Here is a 21,810-nt window from a genome sequence, read left to right as displayed (position 1 = left end):
GAGCCCTAGGCTCTGGGCTGACAGTTGCGGCGGTGGTGGCAGGGGGGTCTTGGAGGGCTATAGGGGCACAGGATTCACAGAGTGAAGAAGTGTGTTTACGTGGTAGCTCAACGTGGCAGGCAGTGCAGGCTGAATAATAGACTATGTGAGCCTTAGCCCTCTTAGTGCCTTTTGAATTCTGCATGTTCCTGATAGGAGTATGCTAGGAGGGGGAGCAATGCTCAGCAGAGCTACAGTGAGCAGCACCTTACCAGAATCAGCCGTTGGCTGGAGATCTTCCCACGCTTTCCGGGGGGATTGGGGGGGGGGGCTTATCGCGGCTGCGGGGGGGCGGGGCTTAGCACTAAAAGAGCGCGAAGAAGTAGTCAGTGCGCCCCCCCCCCGCTGTGGGTAGTAAAAAACGGCAGGAAAGGAGCTTCTGATAGATTTCCTCCCTCTCCCTCTAGTCAGCACACAGCCTGTCACTGGTGGTTATCAGCCGGCTTTTCTGCTAGATCAAATAAACAGAGCAGATAATAAAGAGCGTAAGTCCCTGAGCTCTGTGATTCTCTAGCCACCCCCTCCCCCCTGCCACCAGGAAATTATCTGTGCAGGGGTTTGCAAACAGGAGGGACTTCCCCCCTCCTCCAGTCAGCAAGCTAGGGAAAAGTTAACACTGTGTTCAGGATTCCTAGGGCTCTCTTCCTTGCATTAGCCAGGGACTTTCTCATAATAAATACTGTATATTCAGCAGCCCTGGGAGCCTTTCCTGCACAGCCTTTTCTCCCTTTGTCTGGGAAACCAGTCAGGGGGGATCTCACCTTAAACACTGCTTCAATCCAGGCAGTGACAATAGCAGAGTCAGCTTGCTGTATCCGGTCACAACGGTGCCATATTCAACTCAGAGCCTGCAAAGAGGGGCTGAGGAATTGATGCCATATTCAACTCAGAGCCTGCGAAGAGGGGCTGATTAATTGTGCCTCTGCCCTGGGCTTTGGAAAATCGGTGTCTATGGAACCTATCGTCCAGCCCAGGATCCAGCGTCGCAGGAGGGGGTACATGTAGGCAACACTTCACGTTCCCGCCCGTTGATGGTAGTGGGAGATCGGTCCCAAAAGGAAACTGTCGCCCTCAAAAAATAACAAACCTTGAAAGGAAGTGCCTCCTATAGACACTAAGCTAAAACTGAGACTGCCTGGCCCGGCCAGGGGGTGTATACTGCAGAGGAGGAGCTATGCTTTTGCATCTACTTAGTGTCCCCCTATGGATAGGCAGCATAACACCCATGGTCCATGGTCCATGGTCCTGTGTCCCCCAATGAGGCGTCAGAGAAAAGGTGTTTGCAGAGTATTCACTGCTGGGAACTGCTGCAATCTGAGAAATATTATTTATTCCTGTAGAACCTCCACAGATGTAATGAAGCACTGCATAGGTCTTTTTTAGATGAACAGCCTGTTCTAGTAACACATGGATGGTCCAAGTCATCCAAAGAGAGTGAGATGTGTGCTTTATATATATTTTTAGATATGTGCTGCATGTGTAAAGGTTATTTGAAAGGGTTGTCTGGTTTCACTCCACAAGTGTACGGGCACTGTGAGGATTCGCCAGTGGAACAGCCAGGAACGACGGTCAGGTGGCCGCAATATACAGACTCCCAGCCACATTCTGACAATACACTTGCATTGAGCGAGGCCGTATCCATCTATATATCTACCACCATTCTTGGTCAATCCTCAACAGTGCATATGATGTGAGGATCCATACATACAGTGACTGCAGACTTGTGGATTTAGACCAGAGAACCCCTTTACATGAGATAACCTAATGACCAAACATTTGACCACTCTGGCACGGTGCAAAAAACATTGGAGTGAAACGGATGCCATCTATGATATTGCCTTCTACTGGATCACAAAAAGCATCCGATGCATTAGTTATTGCTTTTGACTGGTCCCTTACAGGATCAAAAATGGTGTCATGTAGTGTTTTCTGTCAAGCTATCTATATATATATATAATTGCCTTAGTCTGTCTGTCTTGCTCCAAAATTGTGTCGTTACGGTGACACAAAGCTGATTGGCCGCTGGGCTCGCCATGGCCCCGCCCCCCCCGCACGGATTGGCCGCTCGCCCAGGCTCCGCTCCCCCGCACGGATTGGCCGGCCGCTCGCCTAGGCTCCGCCCCACACACGGATTGGCCTCTCGCCCCGGCACCCTGCAGGCATTAGCAACTCGCCCACGCCCCGCCCCCCTCACGCAATGCACGCTCGCTCTGGCCCCGCCCCCGCACGCATTCCCCGAACCGACCGACACGGAGCCACGACTCCCAGGTGAGTACTGTACCCCCGGGAGCCCACATCAGCGTACGCCGCCAACCCAGCCGACACATACCCTCGCATTGCTGGGGTTGCCGCCGTATGCTGGTGTGGGCTCCCGTGCGAGCGGGGGACGGGATACGCTGGTAACCATGGTAGCATAGTTACCAGCGCATCAAGGTCCTGCAGCGGCGGAACATACACACACGCACGCACACATAACAACACACACACACACCTCACACACACATCACGTCGCATCCACACACTCACAGCATCCTGGGATATCGCTTGCTTCTCGGCGGCGATACTGTGCAGTGAACTTCCAGGACCTGCCGGAGGATCACATGGCCAGAAGCATGTGGTATGTCCGGATGTTGTGAGTGTGAGCGCGTATGTGCGATATCGTCAATGTGTGTGTGCGTGAGGGTATGCGATCGGGTGTGTGTGAGGGTATGCGATCGGGTGTGTGTGAGGGTATGCGATCGGGTGTGTGTGTGTATGCGATCGGATCTGTGAGTGTCGGCAGAGGAGCACGGCGTGCTGGAGGAGGCTGGGAGGAGAGAGGCTGATCCTGGGGAAGGCTGGGAGGGGGAGGCTGATGCTGGGAGGAGAGAGGCTGATGCTGGGAGGAGAGAGGCTGATGCTGCGGGCAGAGAGGCTGATGCTGCGGGCAGAGAGGCTGATGCTACGGGCAGAGAGGCTGATGCTGCGGGCAGAGAGGCTGATGCTGCGGGCAGAGAGGCTGATGCTGCGGGCAGAGAGGCTGATGCTGCGGGCAGAGAGGCTGATGCTGGTGCAGCATGGGGGATGGAGCACGATGGGGGGTGCGCAGCATGGGGGATGGAGCACGATGGGAAGTACGCAGCATGGGGGATGGAGCACGTTTGGGAGTGCGCAGCATGGGGGATGGACCACGTTTGGGAGTGCGCAGCATGAGGGATGGAGCACGTTTGGGAGTGCGCAGCATGGCGGATGGACCACGTTTGGGAGTGCGCAGCATGGCGGATGGAGCACGTTTTGGAGTGCGCAGCATGGCGGATGGAGCACGTTTGGGAGTGCGCAGCATGGCGGATGGAGCACGTTTGGGAGTGCGCAGCATGGCGGATGGAGCACGTTTGGGAGTGCGCAGCATGGCGGATGGAGCACGTTTGGGAGTGCACAGCATGGCGGATGGAGCACGATGGGGGGTGCGCAGCATGGCGGATGGAGCACGTTTGGGAGTGCGCAGCATGGTGGATGGAGCACGTTTGGGAGTGCGCAGCATGGCGGATGGAGCACGATGGGGAGTGCGCAGCATGGCAGATGGAGCACGATGGGGAGTGCGCAGCATGGCGGATGGAGCACGATGGGGAGTGCGCAGCATGGGGGATGCAGCACGATGGGGAGTGCGCAGTATGGCGGATGGAGCACGTTTGGGAGTGCGCAGCATGGCGGATGGAGCACGATGGGGAGTGCGCAGCATGGGGGATGGAGCACGATGGGGGGTGCGCAGCATGGGGGATGGAGCACGATGGGAGGTGCACACCTCCCCCCAACACACACACACACGCGCACTGCACAACACACACACACATACACACACACACTGGGAACCACAAACACCGCCCTACACAGACACCCACACACACAGACAACGCTGCACACACACACACAACACCCAACACACAAACACCGCGGCATACATAAATATACGCACATACCGCACAACACACATATTGCACAAAATATACCTCCCCCAAAACACACCACACCGACACAAACTGCACAACACACACACACAACGCTACAGACACATAGCGCTCCACAAACAACGCAACACACGCAACACCGCTCTCACCCCCCGCCACACCCAGAACATGTACAGCGCCCTACACAAAACTTGGTAAGTACACACAACAACATCTATATATATATCTATATATATAATTGCCTTATTCTGTCTGTCTGTCTGTCTGTCATGCTCCAAAATTGTGTCCTTACGGTGACACAAAGCTGATTGGCCGCTGGGCTCGCCATGGCCCCGCCCCCCCCACATGGATTGGCCTCTCGCCCCGGCTCTCTGCAGGCCCCGCCCCCCTCACGCAATGCACGCTCGCTCTGGCCCAACTGACACGGAGCTCCGACTCCCAGGTGAGTACACACACACATCAGATCACACTCACTCTCACACACACCTCACACATCACATCCACACACTCACAACATCCTGGGATATCGCTTGCTTCTACACCGGCTCCGTCACGATCTTGGGATCTTGACGGAGGCCGTGAACGCTGGTAACCATTATACACATCGGGTAACTAAGGTCCCTTGGTTACCCGATGTGTATCATAGTTACCAGTGTACACCGGCTCCCGGTACACATGTGCAGGGAGCCGGCATTATACTCCTCTCCCCCCAGGACTACTCCTCCTATTACAGTCCTCCTATTATACTCCTCTCTGAGTATAATAGGAGAACTATTATAGCATGGGGGATGTAGTACGATGGGGGGTGCGCAGCATGGGGGATGTAGCACGATGGGGTGCGCAGCATGGGGGATGTAGCACGATGGGGAGTGCGCAGCATGGGGGATGTAGCATGATGGGGAGTGCGCAGCATGGGGGATGTAGCACGATGGGCAGTGCGCAGCATGGGGGATGTAGCACGATGGGGAGTGCGCAGCATGGGGGATGTAGCACGATGGGGAGTGCGCAGCATGGGGGATGTAGCACGATGGGGAGTGCGCAGCATGGGGGATGTAGCACGATGGGGAGTGCGCAGCATGGGGGATGTAGCACGATGGGGAGTGCGCAGCATGGGGGATGTAGCACGATGGGGAGTGCGCAGCATGGGGGATGTAGCACGATGGGGAGTGCGCAGCATGGGGGATGTAGCACGATGGGGAGTGTGCAGCATGGGGGATGTAGCACGATGGGGAGGTGCGCAGCATGGGGGATGTAGCACGATGGGGAGTGCGCAGCATGGGGGATGTAGCACGATGGGGAGTGCGCAGCATGGCGGATGGAGCACGATGGCGGGTGCGCAGCATGGGGGATGTAGCACGATGGGGAGTGCGCAGCATGGGGGATGTAGCACGATGGGGGATGTAGCACGATGGGGGATGTAGCACGATGGGGAGTGCGCAGCATGGGGGATGTAGCACGATGGGGAGTGCGCAGCATGGGGGATGTAGCACGATGGGGAGTGCGCAGCATGGGGGATGTAGCACGATGGGGAGTGCGCAGCATGGCGGATGGAGCACGATGGGGGGTGCGCAGCATGGGGGATGTAGCACGATGGGGAGTGCGCAGCATGGGGGATGTAGCACGATGGGGAGTGCGCAGCATGGGGGATGTAGCACGATGGGGAGGTGCGCAGCATGAGGGATGTAGCACGATGGGGAGTGCACAGCATGGCGGATGGAGCACGATGGCGGGGTGCGCAGCATGGGGGATGTAGCACGATGGGGAGTGCGCAGCATGGGGGATGTAGCACGATGGGGAGTGCGCAGCATGGCGGATGGAGCACGATGGGGGGTGCACAGCATGGGGGATGGAGCATGATGGGGAGTGCGCAGCATGGAGGATGGAGCACGATGGGGAGTGCGCAGCATGGCGGATGTAGCACGATGGGGAGTGCGCAGCATGGGGGATGTAGCACGATGGGGGCTGTAGCACGATGGGGGATGTAGCACGATGGGGGGTGCGCAGCATGGGGGATGTAGCACGATGGGGAGTGCGCAGCATGGGGGATGTAGCACGATGGGGAGTGCGCAGCATGGGAGATGTAGCACGATGGGGAGTGCGCAGCATGGCGGATGGAGCACGATGGGGGGTGCGCAGCATGGGGGATGTAGCACGATGGGGGGTGCACAGCATGGGGGATGGAGCATGATGGGGAGTGCGCAGCATGGAGGATGGAGCACGATGGGGAGTGCGCAGCATGGAGGATGGAGCACGATGGGGAGTGCGCAGCATGGGGGATGGAGCACGATGGGGGGTGCGCAGCATGGGGGATGGAGCATGATGGGGAATGCGCAACATAGGGGATGGGGCACGATGGGGGTGCGCAGCATGGGGGATGGAGCACGATGGGAGGTGCACACCTCCCCCCAACACACACACACACACACACACACACAGGGAACCACAAACACCGCCATACACAGACACCCACATACACAGACAACGCTGCACACACACAACACCCAACACACAAACACCGCGGCACACACAAATATACGCACATACCGCACAACACACACATTGCACAAAACATACCTCCCCCCAAAACACACCACACCCACACAAACCGCGCAACACACACAACGCGACAGACACACAGCGCTCCACAAACAACGCAACACACATACAACACCGCTCTCACCCCCCGCCACACCCAGACAACACCCAGAACATGTACAGCGCCTACACAAACACTTGGTAACTACACACAACAACATCTATATATATATATAACAAAAATCATACATGAACTACACAATACGTAAATTCTAGAATACCCGATGCGTAGAATCGGGCCACCTTCTAGTGATGTAATAAATGTACAACTTTGCCAACACTTGTGTCTGAATTAGGTGTATACCAACTGGCCAGACACAACTGATACACGAGACCCAAGCCTGTGTATACAACATGCCCCTGGTCCCATGCCAGGAACATCATGTCACAAGTTGCATTTGAGGCACTGATCATGTAACTTTTAATTCTTTTATTACTTAAATATTTTAACATTTATTCAAACTTGAAATGAATGTGGAGGCCAAATTCCACTCGAGCCGCAAACATCAGACCCACCATGGGACCTGTACCCTACAAGAATGTGTGGAGACCCCAGAAAACATTTGGCCATGCATTATATAGTCATTAGTACCTACCTTTAATTTCTTCCACCTGAAGTTTGTCACAGATTTGTTTCTCATAAGCCTCAATGTGATCCAAAGACTCTTGGAAAAGATACGCTTCTCTCATCACCTGGTTCTGGTACAGGATTAATTCACTATATTCATAATCAATTTTATTTGGGGGAACCTACAAAAGACAATATCCATTACCACTGGCTCCACAATACACTGCATGCTATACATGAAGTATATATACCAGCTCCAACTAACAAAACAGAATCTGTATATTCAGGATACAGACAAAATCAACTGAAAAAGAGAATTTTGTTACTTACCGTAAATTCTTTTTCTTATAGTTCCGTCATGGGAGACCCAAACCATGGGTGTATAGCTACTGCCCCCGGAGGACACACAAAGTTACTACACTCAAAACGTGTAGCTCCTCCCTCCTAGCATATACACCCCCTGCTAGCCAGTCCTAGCCAGTTTAGTGCAAAAGCTGAAGGAGGACATCCACCCACAAGAAGAGACAGAGTAAAATCCGGAAGAAACGGAACCTCTGTCTACAACAATAACAGCCGGTGAAGACACACGGAACAAGAAACCTGCCAACAGGCAATAGGGAGGGTGCTGGGTCTCCCATGACGGAACTATAAGAAAAAGAATTTACGGTAAGTAACAAAATTCTCTTTTTCTTTATCGTTCCTATGGGAGACCCAAACCATGGGACGTCCAAAAGCAGTCCATGGGTGGGAATAAACAGACAACTGAGAAGCAGGCAAACCTAACTTCACAAATGGGCGACAGACGCCGGACAAATGCGTCTGCCCAAGCCCGCGTCTGCCAAAGCATGAGCATGCCTTGGGTAGTGCTTCGAAAAAGTATGCAGACTAATTCGAGCTGCAGTCTGACAGACCTACTGAGCCGTAACCTGGTGCCTGAAAGCCCAAAAAGGCGCCGACAGGTCTGATCAAATGTGCTCTGATCCCCGGCGGGGAAGGCACTTGAGTACACTTGTAGGTCTCGGAAATGGCCGACCTAAGCCAACGAACCAGGGTCGGCTTAGATGCCGAGAGACCGCTACGCTGACTAGCAGTCAGCACCAGAGAGAGGTGCACCGCCTAATAACGGCGGTGGGAGACACATAGATCCGGAGCGCCCGCACCAGATCCAGGATATGCAACGCTTCCTCAAGCGATGAACAGGAGCCGGACAAAAGGAAGGCAGGAAAATTGCCCCGGATAAGGTGGAAGCAGTAACCGCCTTAGGGAAAAAAGTCCGGAGTCGGATGAAGACCACCTTGTCTTGATGCAAAAGACCAAAAAAGGGGGTGACTCCGAGAGAGTGCAGCCAGAACTCTCTGGCGGGAAATTATAGCCACTAGAAAGACTACTTTCTGTGAAAGATGAAACAAAGAAACCTCCCCAAGAGGCGCAAAGGGGGGTTTCCGGGAACCGGGAGGACCGGATTAAGGTCCCAGGGCTCCATAGGCCGCCGGAAAGGCGGAATGATGTGAGATGCGCCCTTAAAGGAGCGCACCGGAGCCAGCCGGACGATACGTCGCTGGCACACAGAGCCGAGACCTGTCCCTTAATGAGGGATAGTCCTAGCTGTAGACCGGACTGTGGAAGGGACAGGAGGGTCGGCAAGGCCAAAAAGGTCAAAGGACACTTTGGAGCTCGAGTCATAGCGGAGATGACTTCAGGAAGGATATCAGAAGTCGCCAAGATCCAGGACTCAAGAGCTACGCCGTCAATCTGAGAATCCAGAATTCTGACGGAAAAAACGGACCTTTTGAGAAAAGGTCTGAATGGTCCGGAAGATGCCATGGCAACCCAACGGACAGAAGGAGCAGGTCAGAGTACCAAGCCTGCTTGGGTCAGTCTGGAAGAATGACCCGACGGCCCCCTTTACTGATCTTGCGCAGGACCCTGGACAAGAGGTAGAGGGTGAAATTCGTAAAGAGACAAAGCTGGGATCAAACATGAACCAGTGTGTCTACCGCAAAACCTGAGGATTGTGGACCACGGTTGGACAGCTGAAATAGCCTGCCTCGCAGTTTTCACATCTAGGATGTGGACTGCGGATACGGTGGACTAGGAGTCCCTTGTCCACTGAAGAATGTTGAGCCGCCAAGATTGCCAGGCGGCTGAGTGTCCCGCCCTGGAAGCTGATGTAGGAAAACGCTGTCACGTTGTCCGACTGGACTCGAATGTGCCTAGCCGCCAACAGATGGTGAAGGCTTAGAGAGCCAGAAATACAGCTCTGATTTCCAGCACATTGATCCAGAGGGCTGATTCGGACAGAGTCCAAGCGCCCTGCGCTCCACGGTGGAGATATACTGCTCCCAAGGCGGATAGGCTAGCATCCTGGTGAGGATCACCCGGGACGGGCCAGAAAGGAGCGCCCCTGAGACAGAGTGGCCGAAGCCACCACTGAAACGAGCCCCTGGTCAGTGGCGAAGCCACCACCCCGTGGGAGGAGTGAGTTCGCTTGTACAGCGGAAAACATCCAGTCTCAGAGGACGCAGGAGAAACTGGGCAAGGAATCGCTTCCATTGACGCCCTGAGAACCTCTGGTTCGAAGTCAGAGTGGACTTGGACAGAAAGACAAGCCACCCGAATAGGTCAGAGTGGCGAGAGTGAGCGAAGCACTCTGCTAAGAGTCAGCACTGGATGAAGCCCCGACAAGAAGGCCGTCCAGGGCAAAAGATCACTGCCAAACCCTAGGGGTGCAGGACCCTAATCACAGCTGCCCCAATGAGAATACTCGAGGGGCCGTGGCTAACCCCAAGGGAAGAGCCACGAATTGGACCACTCCGATTGTCAAAACGTAGTCAACGCTGGTGTGAAACTGCGATTGACTCCTGCAGATAGGCATCTCTGATGCCGATGGCTGCTAGGGAATCTCCTTGGGTTCTTGATTGATCCGGTGAAAAACACACGGAACAAAACCGAGACTCCATGTGAAAACGCCACACCTGACTATGCTTGAAAAGCTAAAGATCCAGGTCGGAAGGCACCGCCCTCTTCGGGGACTAGGAATAGATTTAAGCAAAAATCTCAGAACCGTTCCCAGTCGGGAACCGGTACAATTACTCCATTGGCCTGCAAGAAATGCCACGGCCTGTGAGAAGGCGGCGGCCTTGGAGCCGGGAGGAGTTGACAGAAAAAATCTGTTTGGCGGGTGGACAGAATTCCATCCTGTAGCCATGGGGGATATAATCCCGCCCCCACTGAACGGAGACGTGTTAGAACCCTACGTCGCCAAGTGGAGAGAGCCTGCCACCGACCAAGGAGGTTGTTGGCGTGGCTAGATAGCTCGGAGGAAGCTGACTCAGTGGCAGCATCTCCTGCGGTCTTCTGAAGACGCAGCTTCGAGCCATTTGGTTCTATGAACCTAGGCCGAGCTAGAGGACGATCAGATGGAGGAACGGAAACCACCGAAACCTCAACTGATTCCTGCCCTGGACAGGTTCCCTGGTTTAGGTTTGTGGCAAGGAAGAACACTCCCCGCCAAGAGCTTCCTTCATTTCATCCAGTTGGTTCCGAGGAAACTGGTCCCTCCGAAGCCACAGGAGCCTGCGGATAGCGAGGAAAGTAGCCAAGACCACCGCCGTGCGGTGTCCAGCATGGCAGACCTGGCAGAGGATGAAAAGACTGAAGTCTGGAAGTTCAGGCAACCGTTTTGGACATAGAGTCCCTGTGAGGGAAAGCATCTCCTCCAGAGAAGCAGAGAAGGTACAAAAAAACCGCACTGCTGTAAAGCTGAGGAGAACGAAGCTCCTGCCGCCCCCATACCGACTTGGCCAAAAGGACAACCGGGCGGACCGCAAAACCTTAAGTGAGGAGCCATCAGCCACTGACATAACGGTCCGGGCTGAGCCACCTGAGGTGAATGAGCCCACTTTTGACCACCATTGGTGGACAGGGGAAACACAGTCCTCAGAATCACGCTTCATGGGAAGCGACTGTCAGAGCGGAACCTGGGCTGGTCACAGGGGCCTGAAAACTGGAGTGGTTAAGGAACACACGTTGTGTTCACCTAGATAAGGCAACTCCGGCGGATTGAGGTCCAGTACAAAATTAATGTACCGTGGGATCCTTATAGAGGTGCCGTCAGCCACTGATACAACTATCCGGGCTGAAAGTCTAGACACCGGAGTGGCCACCCTTGGCGAATGAGTACACTCCTTGACCACCTCTGATGGGAGGGGGAGACAGGCAGCAGAACCCCGCTGTGGGGTCTGCAGGACAGGCTGTGGGCTTGGACGCAGCGGGCTGAAAACTGGAGTGGTTAAGGAACACACTCCTCGTCCTGTTAAAGGTATACTGATGCCTTTCTGCCAGCGGGGAATACTCCCCTGATACAGGCGGATGAAGGTCCAGTACAAGTATAATGGACGCAATCCAATCATTCGCATCTGCGTCACCTACGGACGGATCAATGTACATAAAGTAGCGTCCGAGCCCCTGGTAGAGACATCCTCCTCGTCCAGTGAGTCAGCTCGTAATCGGAGCTGCGGGACGGGGAGGACAGGGGACCCTGCGTCTCCCTGTCAGGAGGACGGGGTCTGAGCCCAGAAGGAGAGTCCCTTGTCAGCTTTTCTGAGCGAGCTGAAGCAGAAAACGCCCTGAGAAGCGGGCTGCATGCTCAGCAGATGCCGGGACAGCCGACCCCTGGAAATAGGATTCCCCCAGGGGTCAGCCACCGAAACCGGAGCAGCTGGAGGGACCATTAATGAGCCTCCAAGCTGAGGGGCCACAGTGGTTATGAGCTCGGTACAGCCGTACGAGACTACCTGCAGCGGGTAATAAAAACAGCCTGCAGCCTCGCCCTGTGAGACATGCTGCAGAGGTGGGGGCTCTGTCTAGAATGTCTAGAATACCCAAGACAGGGGTTCAGCCTGGGGAGACTACAGGCTGAGGCACCACCACATAAGAACCATTACAGTGTGGGTCTGTGCCGGTTCAGGCAATATGAGGTTACATGCAGAACATGTAGTGTACAGCCTTGGAGCTTTGCTCCTAGTGTGAGACATGCTGCTGAGGAGGAGGTTCTATAATAAAGAATTAACTCCTTCAGAATGCCCTGAGAGTGTATAAAAGTGCACAACCAGAGGTTGTGACTTATCAGGCCGCTATTATGAGTGCCCTCCGGATTCCAAGCCTGGACCCCCAGCCAGATATTCACTCCCTCTGCATTGCAGAGCAGCCAGCGCCGACCAGTGTACTAAGAACGCTGAGAAAATGGCGCCAGAGTGAGGGGGGGGGGCGGGGGTTAACCCAGGAGCGGGAATCGGAGGGCTAAGGAGATGTACAGGGGAGGGAATCATCTCCTCAAAAAGGAGTGTCCTCCCCTGTGCAGAGCGGCCGGCGGGCGGCGCAGCAGTGTCCCCCTGCATGACTGACATGCAGGGGAACGAAACGAAACTAGGCCGCGTCTGAAGCCGGGGCCTAGAGTTATGCATGCGGCCGACAATCAGGCATCATCGGCGCGGTTCTCAGTAAAAACCGTGGAACCGGCCGGAAACACAGTAAAAAGCAGAGTAAATCACTGTCCCCCCCAATAAAAGTGCCCCACATTGCAGAAGGACCCTCTGAATAACGTCTCTATACTTAGCTTTGAGACGCAGGGCCCAGTCCTTGGTGGGGTGGGGGTCAGTGCTCCGTCCAGCAGGGTCCTGCAGAAGGGCTGCGAATGGAGACCGGTCTCCTGCAAAGCAGTGAGAACCGTGTTGGCTCTAACTTCAAGCCAGAGCCCCTAAGGGATGGTGAAGGAGCGCGGCATGAAGGGCTCCTGCCCTGAAGTCAACCTTAACAGCACCGCCGCCAGGGGGGTGAGAAGGGACATGCCGGGAGTCCAGTGGACCCGCTTTTCTTCCAAATCTTTAGAAAAAATGAAAAATCAAAAAAGGATGCATGTGTGTGTGTGATCCTCCTGACACAAAGCATGAAACTGGCTAGGACTGGCTAGCAGGGGGTGTATATGCTAGGAGGGAGGAGCTACACGTTTTGAGTGTAGTAACTTTGTGTGTCCTCCGGGGGCAGTAGCTATACACCCATGGTTTGGGTCTCCCATAGGAACGATAAAGAAACACGTCTTTGCGATCAAGTGTATGATACTTCTTAGACAGAAAAGCTCTTCCAGGTAAGTTGGGTGGTAAAGCCTCAATTTTCTAACTTGGCAACTGAGAGCAGCATGATGAAAGGGCAGAGACCCCGATCTACCAGTTCGCTGAATGTTGAGCTCTGATTAACTTTGCTTATAAAATTGATTAGCAGCTTTGTGTGTACGCTGTGCATAGGCAGAAAGTTGCCAATCAGTGGTGGGGGCATGGTTGGCCAACCTGGTAGCAGGCAAAGTAGTCATCTAGTGATAACCTGAGGATGTTGGCTCAGTGCACATGACCCCAGAGTTTGGGTCATGCGCACTATGAAGCCGGGTGTACGCGTCCTGGCTTCAAACTGAAGTAGTGCGCATGACCCAAACTACGGGGTCAGTGCACTGAGCCGAAATCCAGCATCGGACGTGATGGCAGCGGAGAGGTGAGTGAGATCCTCCTGTGACGCTGCGTGTTCATTAGTATGTTACCACACCCACAGGGACGTACTGACATGTTAATAGAGCCGACTGTCAAGGGGATCTAATGCCCAGGGGACAACTGCCCTCACTCATTACTTTACGGAAAAAGATCTTTAGAAATACTTTTTCTAAAGAGTCTTTATCTATGCTACTAGATAGAGGGACAGTAGCAGGGATTAGCAATATGCACACATAACCACTTGAGGTTCTGGGTGCATATTGGACCTGACAGGTTCCCTTTAAAAATAATACTCACCCCCAATGATCCCCGCAAGTGCCGTTCTGGTGGTCACCCGGTCCATGCTCAGCCAATCAATGGTCAGTGATTAACCAGCGATTGCCTGGCCAGGAAAGTCCTGCCAGGGTCAGTGTTTCACATCCACAGATGACCAGCAGGACCAGGCACATGCCAGAAAGGGATCTGCACAGGAATAAAGACTCCTACAAGGCAGGTAAAAAAGGTGAGAGTGGAAAAACAGATCATTGCTTTATATTGAGATGCAGATTCAGCATACTCCTTCAGAGCTTCAAAGTTAGAGAGAAGTATCTTACATTGGCTTCTAAACATAAACCACTCCAAGAAGACTTCAATACTAATCTCACATTACCTGCTGAGTCTTCCGGAACTCCTCAAGCAATTTTAAGGCCATTTCATAGTCTTTCAGTAAATGGTATGCTATGGCATAGCCGATCCAAGAAGCTCTTTGCATTGGACGCAGCTGTAGAAGCTGATATCTGGTTTCCTGTTATAAACAGACCACAATTAGATCAGATAGTATATTAAAAAGGTATAATATATATTTCTGAGCCACGAATAAGGGCAAGTTTAGATTAATATGGGCTTATATACTGAGCCGATGGAACACAAAGGGACATTAGGGAGGTGCATTTACGTCCCCATACGGTCTGTAAATTATCGGCAGCACATTGCCTGTTTCTATGAATAGATGTGCTGCCAGCACGAACAAACAACGTGATCAGTGCTAGGTTTGCTCATTGTCCGATCCGTGCAATGTTTACATAAGCCAATGATAAAAAATTAGAAGCTCTTACGAATGCAATCTGAACGATTATCATCCCATGTAAAGGTCATGAGGCCTTAATGTGTAAATTGACCTTTAAAGGGAATCTGTCAGTAGGATCAACCCTCCTAAGCAGTCTATATGGGCATTCAGGTCAAAGGAGCTGAATAAAATATCCTGATATCTACGATCCAATGTCTTGTTCCAGAGAAAGCCATGCTTTTCTTATATATAAAGGAGCAGTTACAGGCTATGGGCCAAACACCGATCTGAATGAGAATCTGCCTCCAGTGATTATATTAAAAGGGGCAATAACCGTGTGAGACGTAACTAAGGCTGCTTTCACACTACGTTTTTTTAACATGCGTCCTGAACGTTTTTTTAACGCAGAAACGGATCCAGTGCAAATGCGTTTTCATTTCAATGCATTTGCAATGGACTCGCGTTAACATGCGTTCACCTGCGTTTGCGTGCGTTATAGTGAGGATCCAGCGACTTGCAGTTTTTTAACATCTTTCAAAAACGCTACTTGTAGCGTTTTTGAGCTGCATCCTACTTCTGCAAATCGCTGGATCCTGACTAAACAGCACGCAAACACATGTGAACGCTGGCATGCTGATAGGCAGGATCCTGCTTGCTCTACTGAGCATGCACAGAAACCAGCCTGGTGTCATCAGTCTCTCTCTCTCCTACCTCTCTTTCTCTCTCCTCCCTCTCTCTCTGTCTCTCCCCCTCCCTCTCCCCCACCTGAGAGCTGCGGACACTCGTAACCAAGGTAAACATCGGGTAACCACTTATCTTAGTTATCCGATGTTTACGTTGGTAACGTGTGCAGGGAGCCCGGCTCCTAGCAGCTGCAGACGCTTGTAACCAAAGTAAATATCGGGTATCCAAGCAAGTATACCCGATGTTTACCTTGGTTACGAGCCTCGCAGCTGTCAGATGCCGGCTCCCAGTCTGGCACGCTTAGTTCCCCTCACTCCCGATCACATGACTCCAATGCCCGCCCCTAAACATCCAGTGACAGGATCCTGCAAAGTAACACATGCGTTTGCATGCGTTTTTTGCTGTAAAAGCAGGATCCGCTTTTGCAGCAAAAAAACGTTGAGGACGCATGTTAAAAAGACGTAGTGTGAAAGCAGCTTAACACTAAACACTAGAACTGAATTTTGTCTTCTTACAAACACATTTGCTGTAGTTCTCACAGCTCTGCTGTATGGCAACAATATTGCAAACCTGTCTGTCTGAGAGATGGATGCTGAAGCTGAGAGGAAGCTGCAGATGTGTCAGTTATAAATCACACACAGCTCTGCAGTGAGAGCAGGAGGGCAGGGAGCGGCCATCACATGTCACACTGATAATGCCCCCTTCTCCTTAAAATAATCTCTGGAGACAGATTCTCATGCAGATCAGTGTCCGGTCCACACACTGGAAAAACTCATTTATATATAAGAAAAACATGGATTTCTCTGGAATAAGATATCAGATCGCAGAAATCAAAGTGTCATTTTATTCAGCTTGCGATGAGCTACAAGTCCATAAAGACGACTTATAAAGGATGGTCCCACTGACAGTGTACCTTTAATGCTCCAGAGACTGGCGCTCCCTCACACTTACCCGATATCCTTCCAAGTCCCTCATCTGGATCTGTAATAATGAAAGGTCTCGCAGTATCTGCAGATTCTCCTTGTCCAGTTTCAGAGCATTCCTATAACACTTGATGGCTTCTTCATACTTCTTATCAGACCTCTGAAGAAGACCATAGACATGCCAACCTGTGCGATATTCAGGAAATCCAACCTAATCCATGTCCATGTATTTGTTACAGCTGTGAGTGCTTTTCTACTGATCCACAAGGGCAGGTTATACTGCTTTCTTTCCTGCTTTACCTTTTAACCTTACGGGCTTGTGCGCACGGTGCGTAAATTCATGCATTTACGCTGCATATTCCACTGCAGCATTAATGCATGCATCCCCTGCACAATCTATGTAGATTGTACATGAGATGTGCGCACGTTGCTTTTTTTGAAAGCAGCGATTTGGATGCCAAAACTTTGACCCAAATCCGTGCGTTCATAAAAGCAGCATGTGAATTATTCCGTGCGCTTTGGATGCAGCTCCCACTGTGTCTATGGTGGGGGCAGAATCCCGAGCACATGAATTCGGCTTTTATTCTGCTGAAACACTGCATCTATTAGGCAGTGTTTCTGCAGCGATTTGAAGCGCACCTGTGCTGTCAAATCGCTGCAGACATTTCAGCAGGTATGTGCGCACAAAGCCTAACAGTTCCTCTACCACATCATGATAAAACAGTAATATGAAGCATCTGGTCATGGTAATGCGTACACTGTGCCAATGTATAAATAGGAATGCCAGTCAAGGGGTTAGAAGTTTTTATATATAAAGTGAGCCACTTATTAGCTTGCTTTAAACATACCCAAAAGTCTCTGTCCCTGCTTTTTATCTATTTTTTCACTGATAAAGATTGCCTGCTAGTACAATAGTATACAGCTGAATGCTGAATATATTCAACATGCATAAACCACACTATGGCACCGCACACCTTACTCTGCACAGGTAATGTTGGGACGGATCTTACTAAAAACGTGCAGCAAGGATCAGACTTCGGATCCCTCCACCAAACCTGAGAATGACGGGGAGCAGAGGTGGAGACTCCAAGCTGGACCCAAAAGGGTCAATAAAGCACAGTTTGCTTTTAAAAACATGACACAGGGGTTTTCTGTAACCAGAAAACCTGTTTAAAAAAGGGAATCTGTCAGCAGATTTTTGCTATGTAATCTGAGGGCAGCATGAGTTAGGGACTGAGACACTAGTACAATATTACAAAACGATCTGGATAAGATGTCAGAATGGGCAGACATTTGTTAAATGAGATTTAATGTTGATAAATGTAAAGTAATGCACCTAGGATGGCGTAATCCTATAGCTGCGTATACATTAAATGGAAGTAAACTTGGGACTACAGAACAGGAGAAGGACTTGGGTATTCTCATTACAAATAAGCTGAGCAGCAGCACTCAATGTCAAGCAGCAGCTGCTAAAGCAAACAAGATTTTAGGGTGTATAAAAAGAGAGATTAGATCCCGTGATCCCAACGTATTGTTACCCATCTATAAGTCACTTGTAAGGCCACATCTGGAATATGGGATCCAGTTTTGGGCTCCATATTGTGATAAGGATATTCAGAAGTTAGAGTCAGTGCTCTTAGGTTCAAAACAATTAGTGTTTTATCAGCAATATATTATCACTGCTGAACTAGCTACCCGCATGAGCACTGGACGACTGATCAGAAGCTTACTATTAATATACAATGTACACAGAAAGCTCTGATGTGGAAGGTTAGCTTACTGAGCTCTGTTACGTCTAAAAACTTGATTTTATCAGAACTGTTGCACCCAAGAAACTAAGTGATACAAATCTAACCTAACAAAATGTGAAAAACACGATTCCAAAGGATACAGACATGACTCTTCACATCGTTGCGCAGACCTTTCCGCACAAATTCATAAGCTTCTTCTTTCTTTCCTAGACAATTCAAAGTCAAGCCTTTCATTGCCAGTGTTTCTAAAGAACATAAAATGGAAACGGAACAATCACTAAACAGAATAAGCAAGACAGAGAAAGATTTATTACTTTAAGCTTTGTTTTCCTGCACGCTTCAAAAGGGCTTGTTAGAATATAAAGGATGACGTGCTGTAATCTCCTGCTTCCTGCAGGCTGTGGCACACTAGTGGGGTCCACAGGAACAAGAAATGGTGACATCCCACCTATCAGTCATCTTACTGACTGCAGGTCAGATGTCTGATGGACAAGACGTTATCAATCCGGTTGGGATCTGACCACTTTTAGCCAAATATGGGACCCCATTAAGAAATGTTTGTCATTAATGACTTACATGTAAGAAGGCTACAGAGATGCCAGAAAGTGGCATGTGAAAAGGCTAATAAGCACTCCATCTCTTACAGAGGTTGTCTTAAGATACAGTACTTGATACCGTATTTTTCGGACTATAAGACGCACTCCCCCCCCCCCCCAAATGTTGGGGGAAAGTGGGGGGTGCTTCTTATAGCCTGAATGTAGGGCACATGGCTGCGGGGAATGAGGGTGCTGCGGTGGAGTGGGTCATCGGCGGCACGAGCAGGCTGTAGCAGCGCCTACCGTGACCACGTGGGCCTGCTCATTTAATATGCATGCATCCTCCCACCCATCATCTCTCAGCGCTGAAGTCGGCACAGAAAGGTGGGTGGATTGATGGGCGGGGGATGCACGCATAGTAAACAGCCGGCCCGCATGATCACCCCTGGCAACTACAGCCTGGAGTGATCATGTGCGGCTTTATTCACTGTCCCCCGAGCATCATCATCAGCAGCAGGGGTGCAGTGAATCAGTATACTCACCGGCCACGATCCCTGCAGCACCGCGATCTCCTCCTGTCTGCCGACCACGGTTGTGTGTGGAGAATAGCGGTGCGCACAGGGATGACGTAATCGCTGTGCGCACGTGTCCACATACAGCCACGGCCTGCACAGACAGGAGGACGAGCGATGCTGCAGGAAACAATGGCGGCTCCACACAGGTCAGCGGCGCTGCTGCTGGCACAGACGGGAGGAGGAGCGATGCTGCGTGGAGCGAGGAAAGGCGAGTATGAACGTTTATTTTTTTGTATGCCACACGATGCGGCCATACACCAGGATGGGGTATATAGCAGGATGGGGCTATTTATCAGGATGGGAGGTATATAGCAGGATGGGGCTATACCAGGATGAGGGACATATATATATATACAAGGCAGGAGGATCATATACAAGGCAGCAGGATCATTATCAGGATGGGGTACCTTAGTAGAGAATTTGGGGACATTACCCCCATAACAGTGTCAGCAGCAGATCCTCGCCTCATAACAGTGTGTCATGACCACATTTTTTGCTTAAAAGTTTATTTTCCCATTTTCCTTCTCTAAAACCAGGGTGCGTCTTATGGTCCGGTGCGTCTTATAGTACGAAAAATACGGTAAGTAATGATGGGCGAGCGTGCTCGATAGCGCATCAGGGTACTCGAGTACTCACAGAGCGCAGCCAAATATTGCAGGTGCTCGGATATTTTACACGTAAAACAACAGCCACAACACAGAGGCTTCCGTCACTGCATGATGTCAGGATATCATCAACTCACCTCCATGTTCTGCAAAGCGGGGGTTTGAGAGGATCATCTTACAAAATTTCAGCCCATTCTTGTACTGTTTTTGTTCATAGCATTTCTAAAAAAAATAAAAGAGAGACACATGAGTAAGACAAAGAGGAATAGTTTTTTTGATTGTTATAAATGTCTGACACCCCGCTATGCATCTGTCATTAGTCATTTGTATGGGAATTTAGAAATTAGTGCAGAAAGCATGAAGGGCAATTTTCAGAACTTGAATAGAAATGAATGAGGAGTGGTGTGGATGTGCGACTAGTCTCTACTGACCCCGGGACGGGAAGGGGGCTTTATTCCTGAGCTACACCTGAATCTATGAGACATTTATGGCACATCCCATAGAATGATTTAGGATTATCCCATCTGCATACAATAGCACCACTAATGCTGATGACACACACGTAAACCATCACCTAATCACAACATCCAAACAATATATCATGTGAGGCGCATGACAATTTACTAAAACCATAGGACATTTTTAGTGATCCTTAGGTTACAAAGAGATTCATGCAAGAGATTAGAATAAAATAATATCTTATTGGAATACATTAAAAAGAAGACTAAACTAGAGAAAACCTCCTATGAGGGAACGTGTAAATAGCCTGAAAACCAAGGAAAAGAAAGGGTCAGGCTGCAGTCACCATGTGGTGCAACAGGTAGAGCGCATGCATCAAATCCCATAAGTATAACATAAAAATCCAGAACTTATAGGCAACAACTCGAAACTGATACATTTGAACTCCAAGAACAAGAGTCTTTAAATTTACCAATATATAAAGATACCCCAAAGACACCGTAATGCAAATGTATAAAACATTTTATTTTATAGCGCACAGGGTATTGCAGTACATACAAGATAACAATCATGAAAAACCGGATTGAGTGAGTGAAGGAAGAGGGGAGACCCCACGTGACCCAGGACATATGTCAAAAATTATATCGGACCTGCCAGACCAGATGAATACAAGTCATTATTGTAGCAGCCTCATGCCCATACAGAAGGCCCTAAAAAGGGGCCCAAAAAAACCATTGTGCCGCTAGTTAATGGCCCCATAACCTAAGCCTATGGTTTTATACCAGATCATGACTCCAAGGCCTGTATGTATAACTGGTACAATAGCCAAAATACCCTCTGAGGCAAAACTATGACCTCAAATACGATTAAGAGGTGCCCAGGTAGTATCACATTAATGGAACATTAATGAGGCATGTAGGCTTACCACAAGCAAGAAAGGCGTCCGAGGTTCCTGGGGGAATGTTTTATACATTTGCATTACGGTGTCTTTGGGGTATCTTTATATATTGGTAAATTTAAAGACTCTTGTTCTTGGAGTTCAAATCCCATAAGTATGCGCATCACAGGTGCTCAAAGAGTTATTGGAATGTGTGGCCAGATATCTAAAGGCCACTTCACACTAGGCAACATCGCTAGCAACATCGCTGCTAAGGAACAACTTTTGTGACGTAGCAGCAATGTTGCTAGCGATGTTGCTGTGTGTGACATCCAGCAACAACCTGGCCCCTGCTGTGAGGTCGCTGGTTGTTGCTGAATGTCCTGGACCATTTTTTAGTTGTTGCTGTCCCGCTGTGAAGCACACATCGCTGTGTGTGACAGCGAGACAGCAACAACTAAATGTGCAGGCAGCAGGAGCCGGCTTCTGCGGAGGCTGGTAACCACAGTAAACATCGGGTAACCAAGAAGCCCTTTCCTTGGTTACCTGATATTTACCTTCGTTACCAGCGTCCGCCGCTCTCAGCTGTCAGTGCCGGCTCCTGTTCTCTGCACAGGTAGCCGAAGTACACATCGGGTAATGAACCCAATGTGTGCTGTGGCTAGGAGTG

The 21,810-nt window shown here is 50.8% G+C and overlaps 1 protein-coding gene across 1 annotated transcript in view; it reads right to left on the bottom strand.

The window, feature by feature from the left end:
- NAA16 (N-alpha-acetyltransferase 16, NatA auxiliary subunit) overlaps window positions 1-21,810 on the bottom strand; it is a 116,929-nt gene that overhangs the window by 83,412 nt on the left and 11,707 nt on the right. Inside the window, exons 2-6 of the mRNA XM_075336853.1 lie at window positions 19,942-20,026; window positions 18,229-18,333; window positions 16,366-16,523; window positions 14,335-14,469; window positions 7,175-7,328 (exon numbers count right to left, since the gene is read on the bottom strand). Of these exons, the coding sequence (XP_075192968.1) occupies window positions 7,175-7,328; window positions 14,335-14,469; window positions 16,366-16,523; window positions 18,229-18,333; window positions 19,942-20,026 (637 nt within the window). The remainder of the gene's footprint in view (window positions 1-7,174; window positions 7,329-14,334; window positions 14,470-16,365; window positions 16,524-18,228; window positions 18,334-19,941; window positions 20,027-21,810) is intronic.

This window comes from Anomaloglossus baeobatrachus, chromosome 2 (assembly GCF_048569485.1).
Source record: "Anomaloglossus baeobatrachus isolate aAnoBae1 chromosome 2, aAnoBae1.hap1, whole genome shotgun sequence".
NCBI classification, from domain to species: domain Eukaryota; kingdom Metazoa; phylum Chordata; class Amphibia; order Anura; family Aromobatidae; genus Anomaloglossus; species Anomaloglossus baeobatrachus.
The sequence above is the reverse complement of the archived record's forward strand: the minus strand, read 5'-3'. Positions and strand labels throughout refer to the sequence as shown.